General features: G+C 43.3%; 1 protein-coding gene across 3 annotated transcripts in view; it reads left to right on the top strand.

The window, feature by feature from the left end:
- Positions 1-17,842, top strand: part of LOC131028183 (PLASTID TRANSCRIPTIONALLY ACTIVE protein 6, chloroplastic) — a 145,138-nt gene that overhangs the window by 48,342 nt on the left and 78,954 nt on the right. For all 3 annotated transcript variants that reach the window (XM_057958423.2, XM_057958425.2, XM_057958424.2), the window contains exon 2: positions 48-116. In XM_057958423.2, coding sequence (XP_057814406.1) covers positions 48-116 — 69 coding nt within the window. The remainder of the gene's footprint in view (positions 1-47; positions 117-17,842) is intronic.

Raw genomic sequence — 17,842 nt, 5'->3', positions numbered from 1 at the left:
AATGCAATGGGTTCAAGCAATAATGATGTAATTTCAAATGGCTGCAGATGTATGTATCTCCTCCTGATATTGATGTTTATTCAATCCCAGAAGTTGTGGGGAAAATGCCCAACAAGGTAAGCAGATAGCTTTTATAAGGAATGCTTTGGTTGACAGAACAAGGAACTCTTGACTGGTTGTTTGTCTATTTGTAAATATTTTCTTGTTTCTTGTAGAAAGATTTATTGACTGTTATATGACCTGTCATACAACAAAAGAGTGGGTGTTATAGAGCATTCCCCTACACAAAATTGGAGTTCTTGATTCACCTTCCAAAACATATCATATGTGATGAATTCATAAATATAGCAGTGATACAAATGTTTGGAGACACACAAAGACAACACTTTATCGCTTTCCATCAAAAACCTAGGGATCAGTTAAAATAAAACGACAATGCTTTAACTGGCAGTATGTGGGTAGGATTGTAACAATCTTCATCAGCTTTCTCCTGCTTATAGCTATCTTATCTGGTGAGGGAGATGAAAATCTCCAATTAAAGAGAATCACCATCATTGCTGAATTTCCTTGGGGTCTAGAAGGTGTAAGTCTTGGAATTTGACCTCTTGAGATGTCCCTACTTCTACTCCTCATGTTCTTGTCCCTGTGGTCAATTTAACTGTCTTTAGGAACTCACGTGATGCTGCATATGGTGGTGTCCCAATTCTTAAAACCAGAAATTGAAAACCCAATTAAAAAGTCTGCAACTTGCTCATGATCAGAATCACACAAATGGGGATTACAATTATGCATTTGGTTAATGGCATGAAATGTCCTACCCAGTTTGGCACTAATTTTTTTGCACTGTCTTCTTTGAGATATTTTGTCAAACAGATTGCTTATTGTTTGCTTGCACAGATTTGGTTTGACAATGGAATAGATGTTTATTCATTGCAAATTTCTTATCATAGGAAGTATTTTAAGCTTGCATTGAATAACAATAAATTTCTGCACAACAGAAAGGATAGATTTTGATTTAGCAAAAACTTAAGTGATATTACAAAGATAGTAATTTAATTTGCTAACCTCAAGATACATGCAACAATCTGAAAACACCGTTGCTGCACTCAGAAACATACAGCAGCAACTCTGTTGCCTCCTTTGAATGATATTTGTATCAACAATGTACTCAAACTGCCGAGACAGGAACTCATTCAGATTTGATGATTTGTGCAGGAGTCTTAACTATAAATATCATTCACTCTGCCCAAATACCCACTTAGAATAACAAGCAGTTCTAAAGAACTTCCATGCCAAGAAATAATGGTTGCACATTAGCTTCAGCAGAAGGCAATTTTTGAAAGCTCCATGATCTCTGTCTAACTTGCAGATTTGACTCTCACTTATTATAGGATCAATGAACAAGTCTAAACAAGTGCTCAACCAACTAGCTTACTGCTATTTGATAGAGAAATTTCCCTCACAGCTATAATGAAATACTAAATACATACTGCTCTGAAGCTTACAGAGATTATGAGAGAATTCAGAACTGTATTTCAAGCATATGGAGCTAATATTGATCAGCATGACTAGTTCACACATCCACCGAATGTAGAAATCCTTCAGCAAACTTCAAGAGGCTTCAGCAACAGCTAAAAAGGACATTCAACAAAGATTAATCCCAACCCGATTTCTCATTGCAAATAAATCTTTTGTCTTAAGTGCAATCTGATTTTTGTCTCTTTCTTAAATTTTTGTCTTATGTGATTTTTGCCTCTATCTGAATTTTTTGTCTTTTTCAAAGCCTCAAGCTGCGATTTCTTCAGGTGCTCACTTTTCTTTTTTGCCTTTTTATTCTTGTCTCTAGAGATGGTGATAAAGTCTGATTTTTGCCTTAATTCCTCTTATGACTGCTAGCCCAAAACCTGGAAACTTCAGCACTCTAAAGCAAATTTATTTGTTTCTTATAAATTGTCCTCTAGTGCCAAAACAACATCAAAAAAATTTCCCACGATATCACCAACATGTTTGAAAAAGCTACGATTTCCTTTACTTGAATAAGCACTTTTCTTTCTGTCCTTATGTGGCACTAAAAACAAATATGAGTTTTTTTGCCTTATTCCAAAACAGTATCTGGTTTGTCTCATGCCATGCCACAGCCCAAATTTCTCACGTCTCTTTGAAGGTCTTTGATTACCCCCTTTTATCTTCCTTTTTGTCCTTTGTGCCAAATCATTTCATTAGCTCCTAGCAATCAATTAAGAGCTGTGCCTCGCATCATTTTTCAAAAGAAGCCACAATGTCACATTAATATGAATTCAAGCTTCCTTAAATGAAAACGTTCCCCTTTCTAATTTCCTCTATGTAGTACGATCTTCAGAAAAGGTGTGGCTGGGTTGACCAGCAATTGATACGGTAGTGCCAAAATATTTGGAATGGATGGGTGGAAGTATTCAACAACAAATATTTTCTACTTAGATTCCCAGCACACATGCAAACGCCTTAAAGCCTTCCATGAAACCAGAACTATCAAACCAAAAAAACTGAAACCAACAAACTTCAATGAATCTGGCACTGCAAATACCTTAATCTTTGAAAGCACACGCTGAGACTTTGCATGAATCCCACAGCATCAACAACCAGGGTGGATCTCTCACAACCCATAGCCGCTCTTCTTCAAAAGGGTTTCCATCCTCTAGAAGGATGAGACAACAATCCTCAAACCCCAAGGGTTCCTAGAGAGAATTTCATAATCTTCCACACACCCAAAATGAAAGCCAAAGCCCCAATATATAGAAACTCAATGAAAAATTAGGGCAACACCAGAATAGGACAACTCAGAAAATAATAAAATAATAATATTTCCTTTTTTCCCTTAAATTGCCAAATAAGTCACTTAATTAAAGTAACTTTATTAAATTAAATAACGTTAGTTAAATATTAAATTTAACTCATATTTTAACATTATTTAAAATAATAACACAAACACCTTATGTCACTAAGATATCATCAAGCAATCCTTGACTATCTAAAAATAGTAACCCTGCCAACTGCCAAGTCGATGTCCAAAACTAACACTTACAATAAATAGTATGGACAAATTGTTTGAAAACCCTCTAGAAGTGTCAAACATTTTCAATAAACCATCCAAGCACATTGGCGACAACGGAAAACCCCTCAAAACTAGTTGACACGAACCTTGAAAGTCAGCTCCAATTGCATTGCAAGAGACCCTGAAAATTGGGACATTATATGGCAATACGAATGCTAAATCATAGGAATACTATAACATTGAGAAAGAAAAATTATAAGACAATCTTTTTTCAAGAACTTGGAAGCCACAAACCATGGTATCATAAGTAAGCAAACTCTTTACTAAATGGATATAATATGATTGTTTTGGAAATATCTTGCATTGACAACTATTGTGGTGGCCCTTAGCCATTGCCATAAAGATACTTTTAGTTTCATCCTTTTTATTGGAAGGTGTTGTCTATTTCCATTTCAGATTATTTCCCTACCCAGTAGCCTTTATTGATTACAAATGATCGTGTGGTTTGAGTGTCAATTGAATAAATATCATCCACATAGCTAGGACATTGTGCACAAGTATGATATGGAAGGCAAACTTAACATCCTCCTTTTTTTCTTGTTTTACTTTTCTTGTTTTTGTAGAAATATAAACAGAGAGATCTAGTCATTAGGAAACACATGCCAAAATTTACTACTACTTTTGAAATTTATTCACACCACACTAGTTTGGCGTACTAGGTCTTGATACTCTTCAGCAAATGAAATCTTTCTTCTAGCCTTTTTTTTCCAAATATATATTATTATAGTCAACAAAGAGTATAGGTTATTGATGGGACGCCTAGCCGATCACCAGAACATAATGAACACACAAGTACTTACAATCAAATGACAGGGCAATAATGATAGGAAGTTCAGGCAATTAACTAGTTTCTATAGGCTTTTGGTCAGAACTCTGACAGGAATAATAGAGAGTAACCGAATTCTATAAATTTTTTTTATTGGAGACAAAAACCATGAACAACTGAACTAGTCAAATAGCACTATGTTTGCATAAAGACCAGGAGACAACATATCAATCAACAATACAGATATTGAACACCAAAACCTTAACTTTATTACTACACATCATATGATGATGATTACATTCAATGATAAATGTCTACATTCAAACAGTTTGGCCATACACCCATTCGACCGACTTCCTCTCTGCATTCTGCTATGCCTCTGCAACTCACCAACAATCTTGCACTTCTTTTCTGTCTCTACACACCTCTTCTACTCTTCACTCTCAGGGCTCTGATTGCTATCTTTTTACCAGCGTATTTACTTCTTACATTGCCTGTCATTGTTCTACCTTTTATGTGCCCGATTATCCTCTTTAATTCCCCTCAATACATTCTTCTGTGTTTATCCTTCTCCTCGCTTATTGCTAGGTCATGGCTGGCCCGTATTCACCCATTGACTTCCTCTTTCCATATGGCCTCTCACCTTTCTACCCCCCTCGAATTCGGCTGGCTCCTCTTGCATTCAACTTCCTCCCATTCGGCCCATCCTGGCCTCTTTTGTCCTCTCTGGTCATTCCTTCCAACTATGCCTTCTACTTTCGGTTTTCCTCTCTTTTCCACAATTTGTTGTCCTCCTAAACTACTCCATCTTCCTTGATTGTTATAATACCATTCTTAACGAATTCTTTTAAACTGCTTATTAATCCTTAAATGTTCTTCTCTTTCTTCCAAAGGCAACTAACTGGTCTTGTTCGACCTCCTACCCATGTGGCGATAGGATCTGTGATCGTCCAAACTAAATCCTGGCTATACAAAGCTAACCAAAACACTAAACAAATAGGTTAACACAATGCTCCTGCATCAGACTCCCAGGGCACAAGAGAAAGCATGTGCTCCTTTACATGGGAGTAACAATTTTGAAACTACCTTCTTCCATTAGTTTTCTTCTGCTTCTTCCAACATCTCTTTGGCTCAATTGTCATGTTCCTCCAATTTCATTGTTTACTGCCTTGCTCTTCTCTCACGAGGTTATGCTGACTGTTTACCATCCTCCTCCAATCTCTCCCCACCCATTCATCAACATAAATGATTATATGGAAATCTATGATCTCCATGTCTTTAAACTCACACACCCCATACACTGACATTCCAACATTCACAGTATCTATGACACCTTCTCTGACTACCTCATTTTTTTCTTTCACAATCTCATTCGTCACCCTTTCCAGCTTTGCTTCCACAATGGCCACCATCCAATCATCTTCGACTTCTTCTTCCAAATTAGGCTTCACACTATCACTACTAGCATCTGCAGACACTTTTCCACATGCCATCTTAGCGGCAACAACTTCTTCATTCTGAATTACAATCTTCATCTTTGCGTCTTTCACAACCCCATCTATCTTCACACCTTCAAGCTTTTGTTCCCACTCTTGGTCTATCATTGTAAATTGTGTCCATAGATCATCGATACAGTTATTGTCCGCTTCTCCCCTTTTCATTTCCATCTCTGCAACTTCCTTGTTATGCATTTGTGTGCCTTCATCCTTAAACGCTACTGCTACAACATCTGCGGCTTCATTTTCCACTGCACCTTCTTTCTCCTCTTTACTCTTTGTGCCTTTATCAACCCATGCTTGTGCTGTTCACTTCGGGTTCCCATTCCTCTTGCCCAACTCATTCATTTTATGCATTTCATGCTTATATTTATCCATTCCAAGCTTTCCAACCTGTCTTCTTTTTCTTTCCTTTTTCCTCTTATATTTTTCCTTTCTTATGTCTTTTTCATCTGCAAGCCTCCATAGCACCATTTCCCATTCACATATGTCATCCTCAGTACTTTGTGCTACATCCTTCTCAGCTTCTTTCAAACTCTTCTCTTCAACAAAATCATTCAAAGATTCAAAAGCAAGAAAATTAAATCCATCTAATTCAGCTTGTTTAACTTTCATATTGCACGTGTTCTCAATATTCTGCCAACCTGATGCTGCAGCTATCTCAATCTTCTCCTTTGGTATTTCATCTGGCAATATTCTGGTTGTTCCAACTTCCTCTACATTTTCAATTTCAGCCACAATTACCCTTGTCTTCTCATCTTCATTTGTTTCCTTCATGCCTTCCATAAGACATGTTCCTACTGCAAATTCTATCTATTTTACACCCACAAACTCATTCTTCTCAGAAAAGTAACATTCAACTTATACAAATTGTCTTTGAACTTTCAGGAATCGTTATTGCTCTCAATACATATAAGTGTTATTCCATAGGGTGATAATCATACACAGTTTGAAGGATAACTTTTATATGGTTATAGTTTATTTCCTTACACATCTGAAAAATATTGTATATTAATCTAGAATTTCTCAAGCCTAGAGTAGAGTCCCTTATCACCTTCCTAATTGTTGTACTAGGTTGTAATGTCCCCTTCTTCAACCTAGGAGTCCAGAGAGGACCCATTTGCCTATTTTATTTTTGTAGGCTAATTTGGGGGTTTGGAGAGGGAATATTTTAATTAGTTAAATTTAAGTTGTTTTCCATTTTAATTTTACATACAACTTTAGTTTAATCAATTATTCTATTTAAAAGGTGACAATTTCTGTTTAAGTGACTTTTTAGGGAACCAAAAGCGAATTAGAATTTTTTTTTTTGAAGCAAAATTAAAAGGGGTCACTTTATGAAAACTAATATAAAAATTTCTTTAAAATTCGAAAGGAGATATAAAAGCTATTGCAAAGGGGAAAGTACACATCTTTGGTCATTTTCATTCTACATTGTGATGATTGGACTTTTGCTCGATTTGAAAACCCTAGGACGAAAACCCTAAGGGTATTTGGCTTCAAAGATATGATTTTTTCATTGTCAAATTAGAGGTGGATTCTAGTAGGATTTACAGGTTAGCTAAAAGAATATCGTGCAAGCGTGTTATATCTCTCCAATTTCATCTCTATTTGTAGGCATTAGGAATGAAAATCTTTGAGAGTTGTAGGCAAATAACAATTTCAACGAAATATTGAAAACTACTTATGAATGGACAAGGCACATCATTCAAAAAGGGAAAATTCTGATAGTTGGGCAATCCACAACTTCATTGATGAGGCCTTGTAGACCTCGGTAGCAAAGAGAGGTCTACAAGTAGAAGACTTTGAAGATTTTAGTGTAATGGTTGTGGATGGTTTCACAATGAATTGTACCAAGAAAGTTCTCCAATTGAGCATTGTGTTGGGAAATTATACAGTGATTGATGACTTCTATGTGGTAGGTATTGGAGAAACAAATGTTGTTTTGGGAGTTCAGTGGTTGCATTCGCTTGGAAAATATTCGCAGAACTTTTGAACTATGGAGTTGAAGTTTAGGTTGGATGGAAAATAAAGTTGTTATTTGTGGGATGTCTAATGCAGTTCCCAAGATTGTTGGGAAGTGCAATGCTTTATTTTCACAAAGGATACTTTAGACAAGAAGTGAGCATACCATGTGGATATTTAGTTCTTGCTAGATAAGCAAAATGTGGTTTTTGTTGGCGGTAATATTGTACGGGAATAAAACCGTAGTTAATTAGGTAGTACTTTACTTTGTTAGTAAGGTAACCGAGGGATGGCAGTTACGGGTGTGACGGTTGCCCCTCGCATCCCCTCGGTACCTTTATATACCATGGAAAGTAACTTGTAAACACACATGATTATGAATGGAATAGTATCTCTTATATTTGCTTGATCTTATCTAGTATCTATGACATTATTGTCTTTCGTTAAGCATTCTATCTGTATGTTCCAAACTGTTCACCCAGAGGGTAAACATTTGGTGTCGTTGCCTAAATTTATTCGGAGCATGGGAATATACTACATGGCACATGGATAATGGGACAACCATTGGCCGAAGGGACGAGTAGTAACCCTGACGAAGAGCCTGAAGAACTATTCGAGGGAGAAATAGCACTTACGAAAGATTTCTCATGCATCCTCCAGGTGGCGATTGAAACACACGAACGAAGGGAAGCCACCACCGAGGATGTTCCAGAGGATGCTGTGTGGAGTGCGCTTGGTGTAAGCCCAGCGGTAAATCGTTTGATGAGCAACTTGCCCAACCTTTTGGCACAGACATTTTTGGCTCTTCAAAACCGTAGGGAAGACACCTATCGGGAGAACCGATGCTAGCAAATCCTACGGGAGTTTCACGAGCGCCAAGAGGAGCAGCGCAATGAAACCGAGCGAGTGGTAAATAATCCCTGAACTGTGTACGGGCGAAGGAGAATAAACAAGAACACCCCCACTGTAGTGACATACATTGTATACCAGGGATGAATTAATAAGTGTTCTTTTCAATATGATGTCTTGTTCTATTGCATAAGGAGAATTCATAATTAATGCCCAATCTGCTAAATAAGGACAAAAATAAGAAGGAATACATAGGGGACTCTGAAGCCGCTCAACGAGCATTAATTCTCGAGCAACAAGTAGAATGAAGAAGATTCAAGAGGATTGCCGAGGAAGGAAGCGGCGGAAATGGCAGCAATGGCTCTGGTGAGGGCCAAGTTTCCACACTAATAGAAACCACCAGGAAACGGTTGGGGGGCCTTTCCCTAACATTGGAGGAGATCGGTGACGGGAGTACGGTAGAGTCGTACATGCCATACAGAGGTGCCGAGACCAGGAGGGAAGACGAGATAGAGACCGAGAACAAAGAGGCTGAGGATACCGGTGTGACCGAAGGTGTCGGGAGGACACAAGGTCACGGTAGTAGAAGCAATCTGTTCGAGGCAGGCTCATCACACCTTGGTAGTCAGAGCAACTTGGTGGGACCCAACGGACCAAATCTCGACGGAGTACCTTCGGGAGGACCAGTGTCTGGAGGATGAGTTCCTGGAGGGTCAAATTCGAGTTCCCGAGGGCAAATCGGGCCGCCGCCAAGAAATGTAATGCCGAATCGACAAAAATTGCCGAAGTTCACCGGAGATGGGAAAGAAGACCCCGTACGACATTGCTGTACATGTGAAACAATTTGGTCGGCCAATGGCGTGGCCGATAGGGTGGAATGGGTGGTGCAATTCCCCGCCACCCTACGAGGAGTAGCCATCGATTGGTACTCGGATGCTTACAAAACCCAACTGACAACTTGGGATGAATTGCACAAAGCCTTCGAAAAGGAGTTTTGACTCCTCAGAGATGATAATGAAATTGTAGCAGAAATCCTGAGCACCAAGCAAGGGAAAAGTGAGACCATCCGAGCATATAGACGACGCCTCAAGGAATTGTTGGGAAGAATGGATAACCAGCCCGACGATGGGTTGAAGAAAAGGTGGTTTGTGGAGGGCTTAAAATCGTCACTCAGAAGGAAAATGAAAATTGTACCCCCCACATCCTACGACGATGCCTATAACCGGGCAATGGACTTGGAGAGTGAAGGGAAGACATCCAGGAAAAAGAAAGACAGATCCTCTGAAGAGGACTCTTCCGACGGAAGTAGCAGCGACGAGGGGTCGAGTAAAAAAGTGCAAGCCCTTCAAAAGGATATGCATCGCATGATGAAGGAATTCAAGAGCATGAAGGGAAGCACCAGCAAAAATGAGGAAGTATGGTGCGCAGAATGTAAGGAGGAAGGTCACACAAAAGGCTCTTGTCCAAAAAAGGCCTTCTGCGATATTTGCCAAGTGTCGGGACACTCTACCAAAGAATGTCCCTACAACATGAAGACACGCGGGAACCAAGTGCTCTTCACCCAGGAGCAGCCGTCAGCGACAGCAGGCACATCACAGCCTCAAGCCAACACCATGACATCATCTGGCGGTTACAAAGGTAACCGAAGGGGAGGAAGAGGCAACCATAATAATAGCAATAATCGGAGTCAATTGCAGTATGATGCCAAGGGACGGCCGATGATTCAGTGTCGGGCATGCAACCAGTGGGGACACTTTGCGCGGGATTGCCAAAAAGAGGAGGCACCCCAGCACTTGTGCAGATGGTGTGGTCCTAGAGACCACGATGAGAAAAATTGCCCCAAGCCAGGGGTTAACCTCCTCAACATTGAGAAGACTGGTGATAAAGAAGTACTGGCAATCACCCGTGCTCAGACCAAAAAGGCCGCTTATCCCGACCCCCGTACGGAGGAGAGATTACGGGAGGCAAAAGCCAACATTGAGCACAAGATGATGACAGAACGACGAAACAAAGAGGTGGTGAGTACATCATCCCGTACTGAAGCTGAAAATAACATAATTGGGCAAGTACTACAGATAGAGGTGTCGATAAGAGTGAAGGACCTTCTAGACACAATGCCACAACTGAGAACCGCCATTTTTAGTTTCGTACAAGCCACTGCATTGGCACCTTCGGGTGCGACACGGGCGGAAGTTTCAGTCAGCCCCTCGGCTGACCCAATGTTGTTGGCCTTAAATAGTGGTCGACATCCTGCGGTAGTAGAGATGGGAATTCTCGGGGCTATCCTCAAAGACACCATCGTGGACAGAGGTTTGGGGGTGAATGTGTTACCAGAGGATACATCGAAGAAGCTCGGGAAGCCAACACTATGGCCACCCACATTCATCTTGGTAGGAGCAGACCAACACGACATCAAGCCACTCGACACCCTGATGGCCCAGCCAGTGACCATCGGCACACAACCCTTCCTACTGGATTTTGTGGTAATCCCAGTAAAGAAGAATGGGTATGACACCATCTTAGGGAGAGGGTGGCTGGTTACAACAAAGGTGAACCACAACTGGAAGAAGAACACTCTTTCCATGGAGAAAGGGGGGCGGAAGTACACCATTGATCTGGGGACCCAGGTTGTTGGCGAGGAACTCGCATCATCTGACTCGGTTTCAGAGGACTCAAATAGATGGGAGTGGGATTCCTATGAAGGTAAAGACGAGAGGGAACCAAACGACGAAGGGGTACTTGAACTCGGTGGATTCTTAGAAGATGACACTTCCTCATTGAATGGACTCTTCCACTGGCAAATGGAAGACTATGAAGTGTTTCACCCTGCTTGTCACATGCTGCAGATTGAGGACGAGCCAGGCGAGGAGGAGTTCCTGCCAGAGTACACGGAGTATAAGGAGGGAGACGCCAAAGTAAATGATGTCCCGATGTACGAATTTTCAAAGGACAGACCAATGCGGTACGAAGACCCCACTGTGAAGGAGATGAACTTAGGAGATACTACCAACCCTCAAAACATCTGGGTAGGCGACGATTGGAGTCCGGTGCTGAAGGCCGTAGCATTCAAAATCTTCATGGAATACAAGGACGTAATCGCTTGGTCCTACAAGGATCTGAAGGGGGTCCCACTAGAAATGTGCGTCCATCGGATACCATTGGTCCTGGGAGCCCAACCGGTACGGAAGAGGCCGTACCGAATGAATAAGAATTATGTTGCCAAGGTGAACGAAGAGATTGAACGGATGCTGGAGGCCGACATCATATTTCAGGTAGAGACAAGTGAGTGGGTCTCGCCGATTGTGATCTCATTGAAGGAGGCCAACCAGATCCGCATCTGTGTAGATTTTCAGTGCCTCAATGCAGTCACCATCAAGGATCCGTTTCCTATACCTTTCACAGATAGCATCCTTGAGGAGGTGGCTGGCCATGAAATGTACTCATTTCTGGACGGCTTTTTGGGATACAACCAGATTTCGATAGCTGAGGAGGACAAGTTGAAGACCACCTTTGTGGTGGAGGACGAAGTATATGCGTACAACCGGATGCCATTTGGGTTGTACAATGCTCCCGCGACCTTCCAGAGGATAGTCCTTCACATCTTCGATAAGATGTCTGTGGGAAATTTTAAAGCCTTTTTGGATGACTGGTCGATTTTCAGTAGCGAAGACGCTCACTTGGTGGCACTAAGAGAGTGCATGGAGAGATGCCGAAGGGCCAGGCTCGCCTTGAATCCACGAAAATGTAGATTTATGGTACCACAAGGAAAGTTGTTGGGCCATATTGTTTGCAAAGCTGGACTGAAAACTGACCCGGATAAGGTATGAGTAATTGTAGAAATGGAGTCGCCCATTGATGTGACGGGAGTCAAGTCCTTCTTGGGACACATTGGATACTACCGGAAGTTCATTAAAAACTTTGCCCAACTTTCATTCCCATTGGACAAACTGACAAGGAAGGGCAAACCGTACATATGGGAATTGGCACAAGGGGAAGCATTCGAGGAACTCAAGAGGAGACTGGTGGCAGCACTCATTCTGGCCTATCCAAACTAGGACCGAGAATTCCACGTACACGTGGATGCCTCGAACTATGCCATTGGGGCTACACTCACGCAAGAAGGGGGACATGGGTTGGATCATCCCATCTATTTTGCCAGTCGGTTGATGTCGAAAGACGAGAAGAACTACAGTACCACCGAGAGGGAAGCCCTCAAAATGGTCTATGCCGTACAGAAATTTCGACACTACTTGCTGGCGACACCCTTCACTTTCTATGTGGACCACCAGGCTTTGATGTACCTGGTAAACAAACCCATCATGCAAGGCAGGATAAGCAGGTGGCTATTGCTCCTTCAGGAGTTCACGTTCACAATAATTGTCCGGCCAGGCAAGAGCCATGTCATTGCTGACCAGTTGTCCCAGATTAGGTTCGGAGAGCCGTCAGAGGGTGTGAATGACGACTTTCCAGATGCTCACCTATTTAAGATCGCAGTACTGCCACCATGGTATACTGCCATCGGGGAATATCTCTCCACCTCCGTATTCCCCCAAGGTATGCCACCGGGAGAATGAAGAAAACTCGTGTTGAGAAGCCGCACGTTTCAGTTGATTAATGGATTGTTGTATAAAATAGGACCCGACCAGGTGTTACGTCAGTGTGTGATGGAGGAAGAGGTGCCAAGCGTTCTAAGGGAGGCACATGAGGGGCCAGCGGGAGGCCATATGGGACTAGACACTATGGCAAGAAAGGTGTTGCTAGCAGGCCTGTGGTGGCCTGCATTGTATAACGATGCTAGAGAATGGGTAGTAGGTTGTGATACGTGTTAGAGAGTGAGGAAGCCGCTGAAAAGGAATTTCATGCCCCTCAACCCTTCGCATGCTCATGAACTATTTGAGCACTGAGGGTTGGATTTTATTGGGCCACTCAAGGCCAGCTGTGCCAGGAGGTGTCGCTATATTGTGGTAGCCACAAAATATTTAACCAAGTGGGTCGAAGCGCGGACCCTGCCTGACAACTCGGCCGTAAGTACATCAAGATTCATTTATGAGAAAATCATTACATGGTATGGTATCCCTATGCAGTTGACCAGCGACAGGGGTGGACATTTTGTGAACCATGTCATCAAACTCCTCACTACTGAATTTAAAATTTTTCATTCATTGTCCAACCCCTATTACCTGCGAGCCAATGGGCAGGCTGAGGCTACCAACAAGATTCTCGTGGGGGTAATTTACAAGTCTTGCGGTGTCGAGGGAGAAGACTGGGAAGAAAAATTACCTTCGGTCTTGTGGGCCTACTGCACAACCTACAAGGTGACCACCGGCCAGACTCCGTTCCAACTCATGTACGGGCAGGAAGGTGTTGTGCCAGCGAAATTCATGGTACCAAGCCTTCGCATTGCAATCGAGAACAGACTGGGGGACATGGAGGCCTGAGGGAGAGATTGCATGTCTTGAACAAGCTGGATGAGAAAAGAATGATGCCCCAGTGGGCTACGAAGGCAACCAAACAAAGGAGGAAGCTGTGGCATGACAAGCATTTAAAGTGAATGAGGTTTGCTCGAGGACAACTGGTACTAAAATATAATGGGCGTAATGAGATTAAACCAGGCAAATTCAAGGTACGATGGCTAGGACCATATAAAGTCCGCGAGGTGGCAGAGAATGGGGCAGTGAAGTTGTGGACACTAGATGGACGGGAGGTTGCAGGCAGCACCAATGGGTCGAAATTAAAACTGTATCACGAGCAGAGGCGATCGACCGACCCCGAATCCTCCTGAAGAAATAATAATTAAAAAAAAAAAAACATACGGCAGGCAACTGTACGGGGGGAATTTAAAAAAAAAACAAAAGCAAAAACAAAACAAAAACATACGGTAGGCAACCGGAGTCGTACGGGGAAAAAAAAAAAATTAAAAAAACAAAACAAAACAAAACAAAAACAAAACAAAACACGAAAAAGTGCATCGTATGGTGGAGCCGTGTGCTCATCGTGCGGTGGCACTGCGTGCTCACCGCGCAGTGGAGCCCACGTGCTCACCGTGTGGTGGAGCCCACATGCTCCCGTGCGGTGGAGCACGTGCTCCCGTACAGTGGCGCACTCCGTGCCGGGTCTCCTGCTGCGTCCATTTATTTAATCAACCACACATCGTACGGTAAACACAGCAAAAAAAAACCCGAAGGAAATCACATCGTACGTCGTACATCGTACTGCAGGGAAGACATTTAGAAGGTGGATCTAGGAAGGAAGGGAAAATAAGAAAGTGGCACGTGCAAGGAGATTAAACAGCAATAAAATCAGATTAAAGTAATTAATCTCAGTTCAATGGACACAAACAGGAATAAGGGGGATTGGAGAAAACGGTTGCAACCGTTAGAAGAATAATTACAGGGAGGGAGAAGAACCTCTGAATCAGGTAAGGACATAGTCAAGAGAGTTTTGCCATCAGGTGTGCGTGTTGCAGGTAGCCTGGGGATGAGCAACACTCAGAAAGGCAAGAAACATCGTCCAAAGACCCAGTAGACAAAGGCGAAGGAAGAGGTGACAGTGGACAACATCGTGTTTGAGGGTCTTAATGGACTAGATTGCAGGAATTGGTGGACGAAGACATCTCATGACGACCCAATAAAGAAACATCTCCGCCAGGCACAGGTACATTGGGCTGTACAAATGCTAGTTTTTTGTATAAAAGATTTTGAGGTAGTTTGCGTGCCATGATTGGCACCTATGATAGACACCGCCACCAGTCCGTATTTGAATACTAGCACCAGCGGATAATTGTTACCTTCACGACAAGCGAGTTCACAAGGGTTTTTGGGATACCTGGAGTGAAGGGAAAAAAAATTGATACTTTGCAGAAAATCACTCGAGACGTCCGTGCCACCTTGCTACAGTTGATGTTGTGGGATAACCTCACACAAGCAGAAAAGGATAGCCTCAAAAGTGCTGGTAAGGGAAGGGGGGTCAAGAAATCATTTTTGGCGAAGGGAGTATGGAGATGCTTTTTGTTCGTGGTGAAGAGTCCCCTTATAGGTGCCAGCCATGCGTCTGATATAGCTATTGCACAAATTGTCGTAATGAATGGGCTGTGCAATGGAGTGGTGTACGATTGGGCATCATTGCTGGCGGATAGGATGGAGGAATTCATGACCCTCCAGTATAAGAAATTCTACATGCCACATCACGCCATCTGGCTATTTCTTGATGCAGTCCGCATGCAGATTACCCCAGGCTCACAACCATTGGAACCACAGGGTCGTGTTGCACCTGACTAGCCGCCTATATTTTACTGGTTGCATTTGGATGTCTTGAAACACGGCGTTGAAGCACGTTTGGGCAAGAAGCGGAAGAAGCCCGCCATGTTAGAAACGGAGTCGGAGACGGAGGAGTCTGATGCAGACGAGGAGGATGTTGATAGTGGCAAGGAGGAATCCGCTGACACCTCCCAGGTGAGCGGAGAGAGTTTCTGGTTGGCAGGTAGAGGGGGTGACCAGTTGCCGGATGAGGAGGTAATGGAATCTGCGGGCGTCGAAGGATCCTCATTAGTAAGCACTGCTCCAACATCGCATTCGGCTAGGGTCCAGTTTACACCAACACGCCTACCAATGACTTGCCAGTTGGCGATGCCACGTTCATTGGGGACAGTCAGTATAGTCACCACCGTGCCAGTACCTGGTTTTGGGCAATATCGGGTGATGATCGCTATGACACCACCGAGGGCCGAGACCACACCAGGGACCGATTTTATTACTATTGCAGACCCTGTGGTGGACTCCGTAGAGCAGTCGGGTATCTTGGAGGGTGCGGGGGCCTCCATTCAGCAGGATGTGCCGAGTCATATACTGGAGGAAATGGTGGAAACAGGCGCATTCCAGGATGACCTCAGAGCCTGGTTGAGCCGCTACCAGCTCACACCCGTGGCACCTGTAGTCGAGGTTGCTCTATCTCCACGTAGAGAGATGCATTCTTTGGATGTTATTGATCTGGAGGGAGGGAGTTCTCCAAGTAGTAGGGAGCTTCAGAGGGCTGATTTGCCCTCCCCGAATGTAGTGATGAGTCCTTGCAGAGATGAGGGGGTGACGGTTGGAGTACAACAGGGTTTGGGAGAGTTTGAGTAGTTCATTGCCGATATGACTCTAGGAGCTCAGTGGCTTGTGACCTCTGCGAGACTGCAGGAGGATGCCGTGGTGGTCGAACGGATGGAGAGATTGTTGACTTTTGTCAGCACTGGATGCCGCGAAGAGTTTGTGAGGTGTTTTGAGTCTGGTGGGTGGCCTGAGACGGAGAACCTGGGGATGCTGGAGGCTTGGTGCCTCACTGAGGGAGTTGGAGAGACCCGGATGCAGTCCTTATTGAGACAGGTGGAGCAGGCTTTCCGAGAAGGCTACCTTGAGCTCCGGAGGACACAACATATGGCATCCACTGCTGAGGCCTTGCGTGTAGCAGCAATGACGGCTTGGAAGGAGCTGGCTGCCAGGTTTCAGGAGGTTGAGGCTACATTGGCACAGACTCGGGCAGCAACGGACATTCTGGTAGCAGATAAGTTTGCCCTGGTTACGCAGTTGGAGGAGGAAAGGGCAACCAGGGCGAGGATGGAGACGCAGTTGGAGGAGGAGAGAGCATCCAGAGCTCTGTTAGAGAATCGATTGACTAGTACATTGGAGAGCATCGACAGGAAGGAGAAGGAGGTGTTGGAGGCAGCTTATATGGTTAAGACTGCAATGGAGAGGCAGATGGTGGCAGAATGAGATCTGAAGAGGAGGACTGAGCAGGTGTATGAGCCACGTGGGCGATTGGCTTCCACCACTACACCACCACCGGAGCCTTCTTCATTAGGGACGCCCTCTGCACCCCCTTAGTTTTTGATTTTGGGTTTTGTTGTAGCAATGTATTCCCCATTTTGTTTGTAAGTTGTTCGGAGACGACCTTCTTTTTTGGAGGGGATGATGTCGGCGGTAATATTGCATGGGAATAAAACTGTAGTTAATTAGGTAGTACTTTACTTTGTTAGTAAGGTAACCGAGGGATGGTAGTTACGGGTGCGACGGTTGCCCCTCGCATCCCCTCGGTACCTTTATATACCATGGAAGGTAACTTGTAAACACACATGATTATGAATGGAAAAGTATCTCTTATATTTGCTTGATCTTATCTGGTATCTATGGCATTATTGTCTTTCGTTAAGCATTCTATCTGTATGTTCTAAACTGTTCACCCAAAGGGTAAACAGTTTTCAATGACGTTCCTCCAAGCAAACTGCTAGAGAGAGGTTTTGAGCATGCTATTGGACCGGAGAAGGGAGCCAAGCTTGTGGTTACCACTCCCTATCATTACCTAAAAAGATACAAGGAGGGGATTAAGAGGGCCATCTGAGAGTTGTTGGATGTGGGGCACATCATACCTAGTTCTAGCTCCTTTATTTCTTCAATAGTCCTAGTCAAGAAGGATGGGACTATGAGGATGTTCATAGACTATCGTGCACTCAACAACAAGACAATTAAGAACATGTATCTGATTCCTAGGATTGATGAGCTTCATGGAGCAATTTATTTTTCTAAGATTGAGCTTTAGTAGGGGTACCATTAGATTAGAGTTAGGGAGGATGATATACATAAGTAGATGTCATTATGATCAATACGAGTTTCAGGTCATGCCTTTTGGTTTGACCAATAC

The sequence above is a fragment of the Cryptomeria japonica genome, chromosome 5 (genome assembly GCF_030272615.1).
Source record: "Cryptomeria japonica chromosome 5, Sugi_1.0, whole genome shotgun sequence".
In the NCBI taxonomy this organism is placed as follows: domain Eukaryota; kingdom Viridiplantae; phylum Streptophyta; class Pinopsida; order Cupressales; family Cupressaceae; genus Cryptomeria; species Cryptomeria japonica.
The sequence above is the reverse complement of the archived record's forward strand: the minus strand, read 5'-3'. Positions and strand labels throughout refer to the sequence as shown.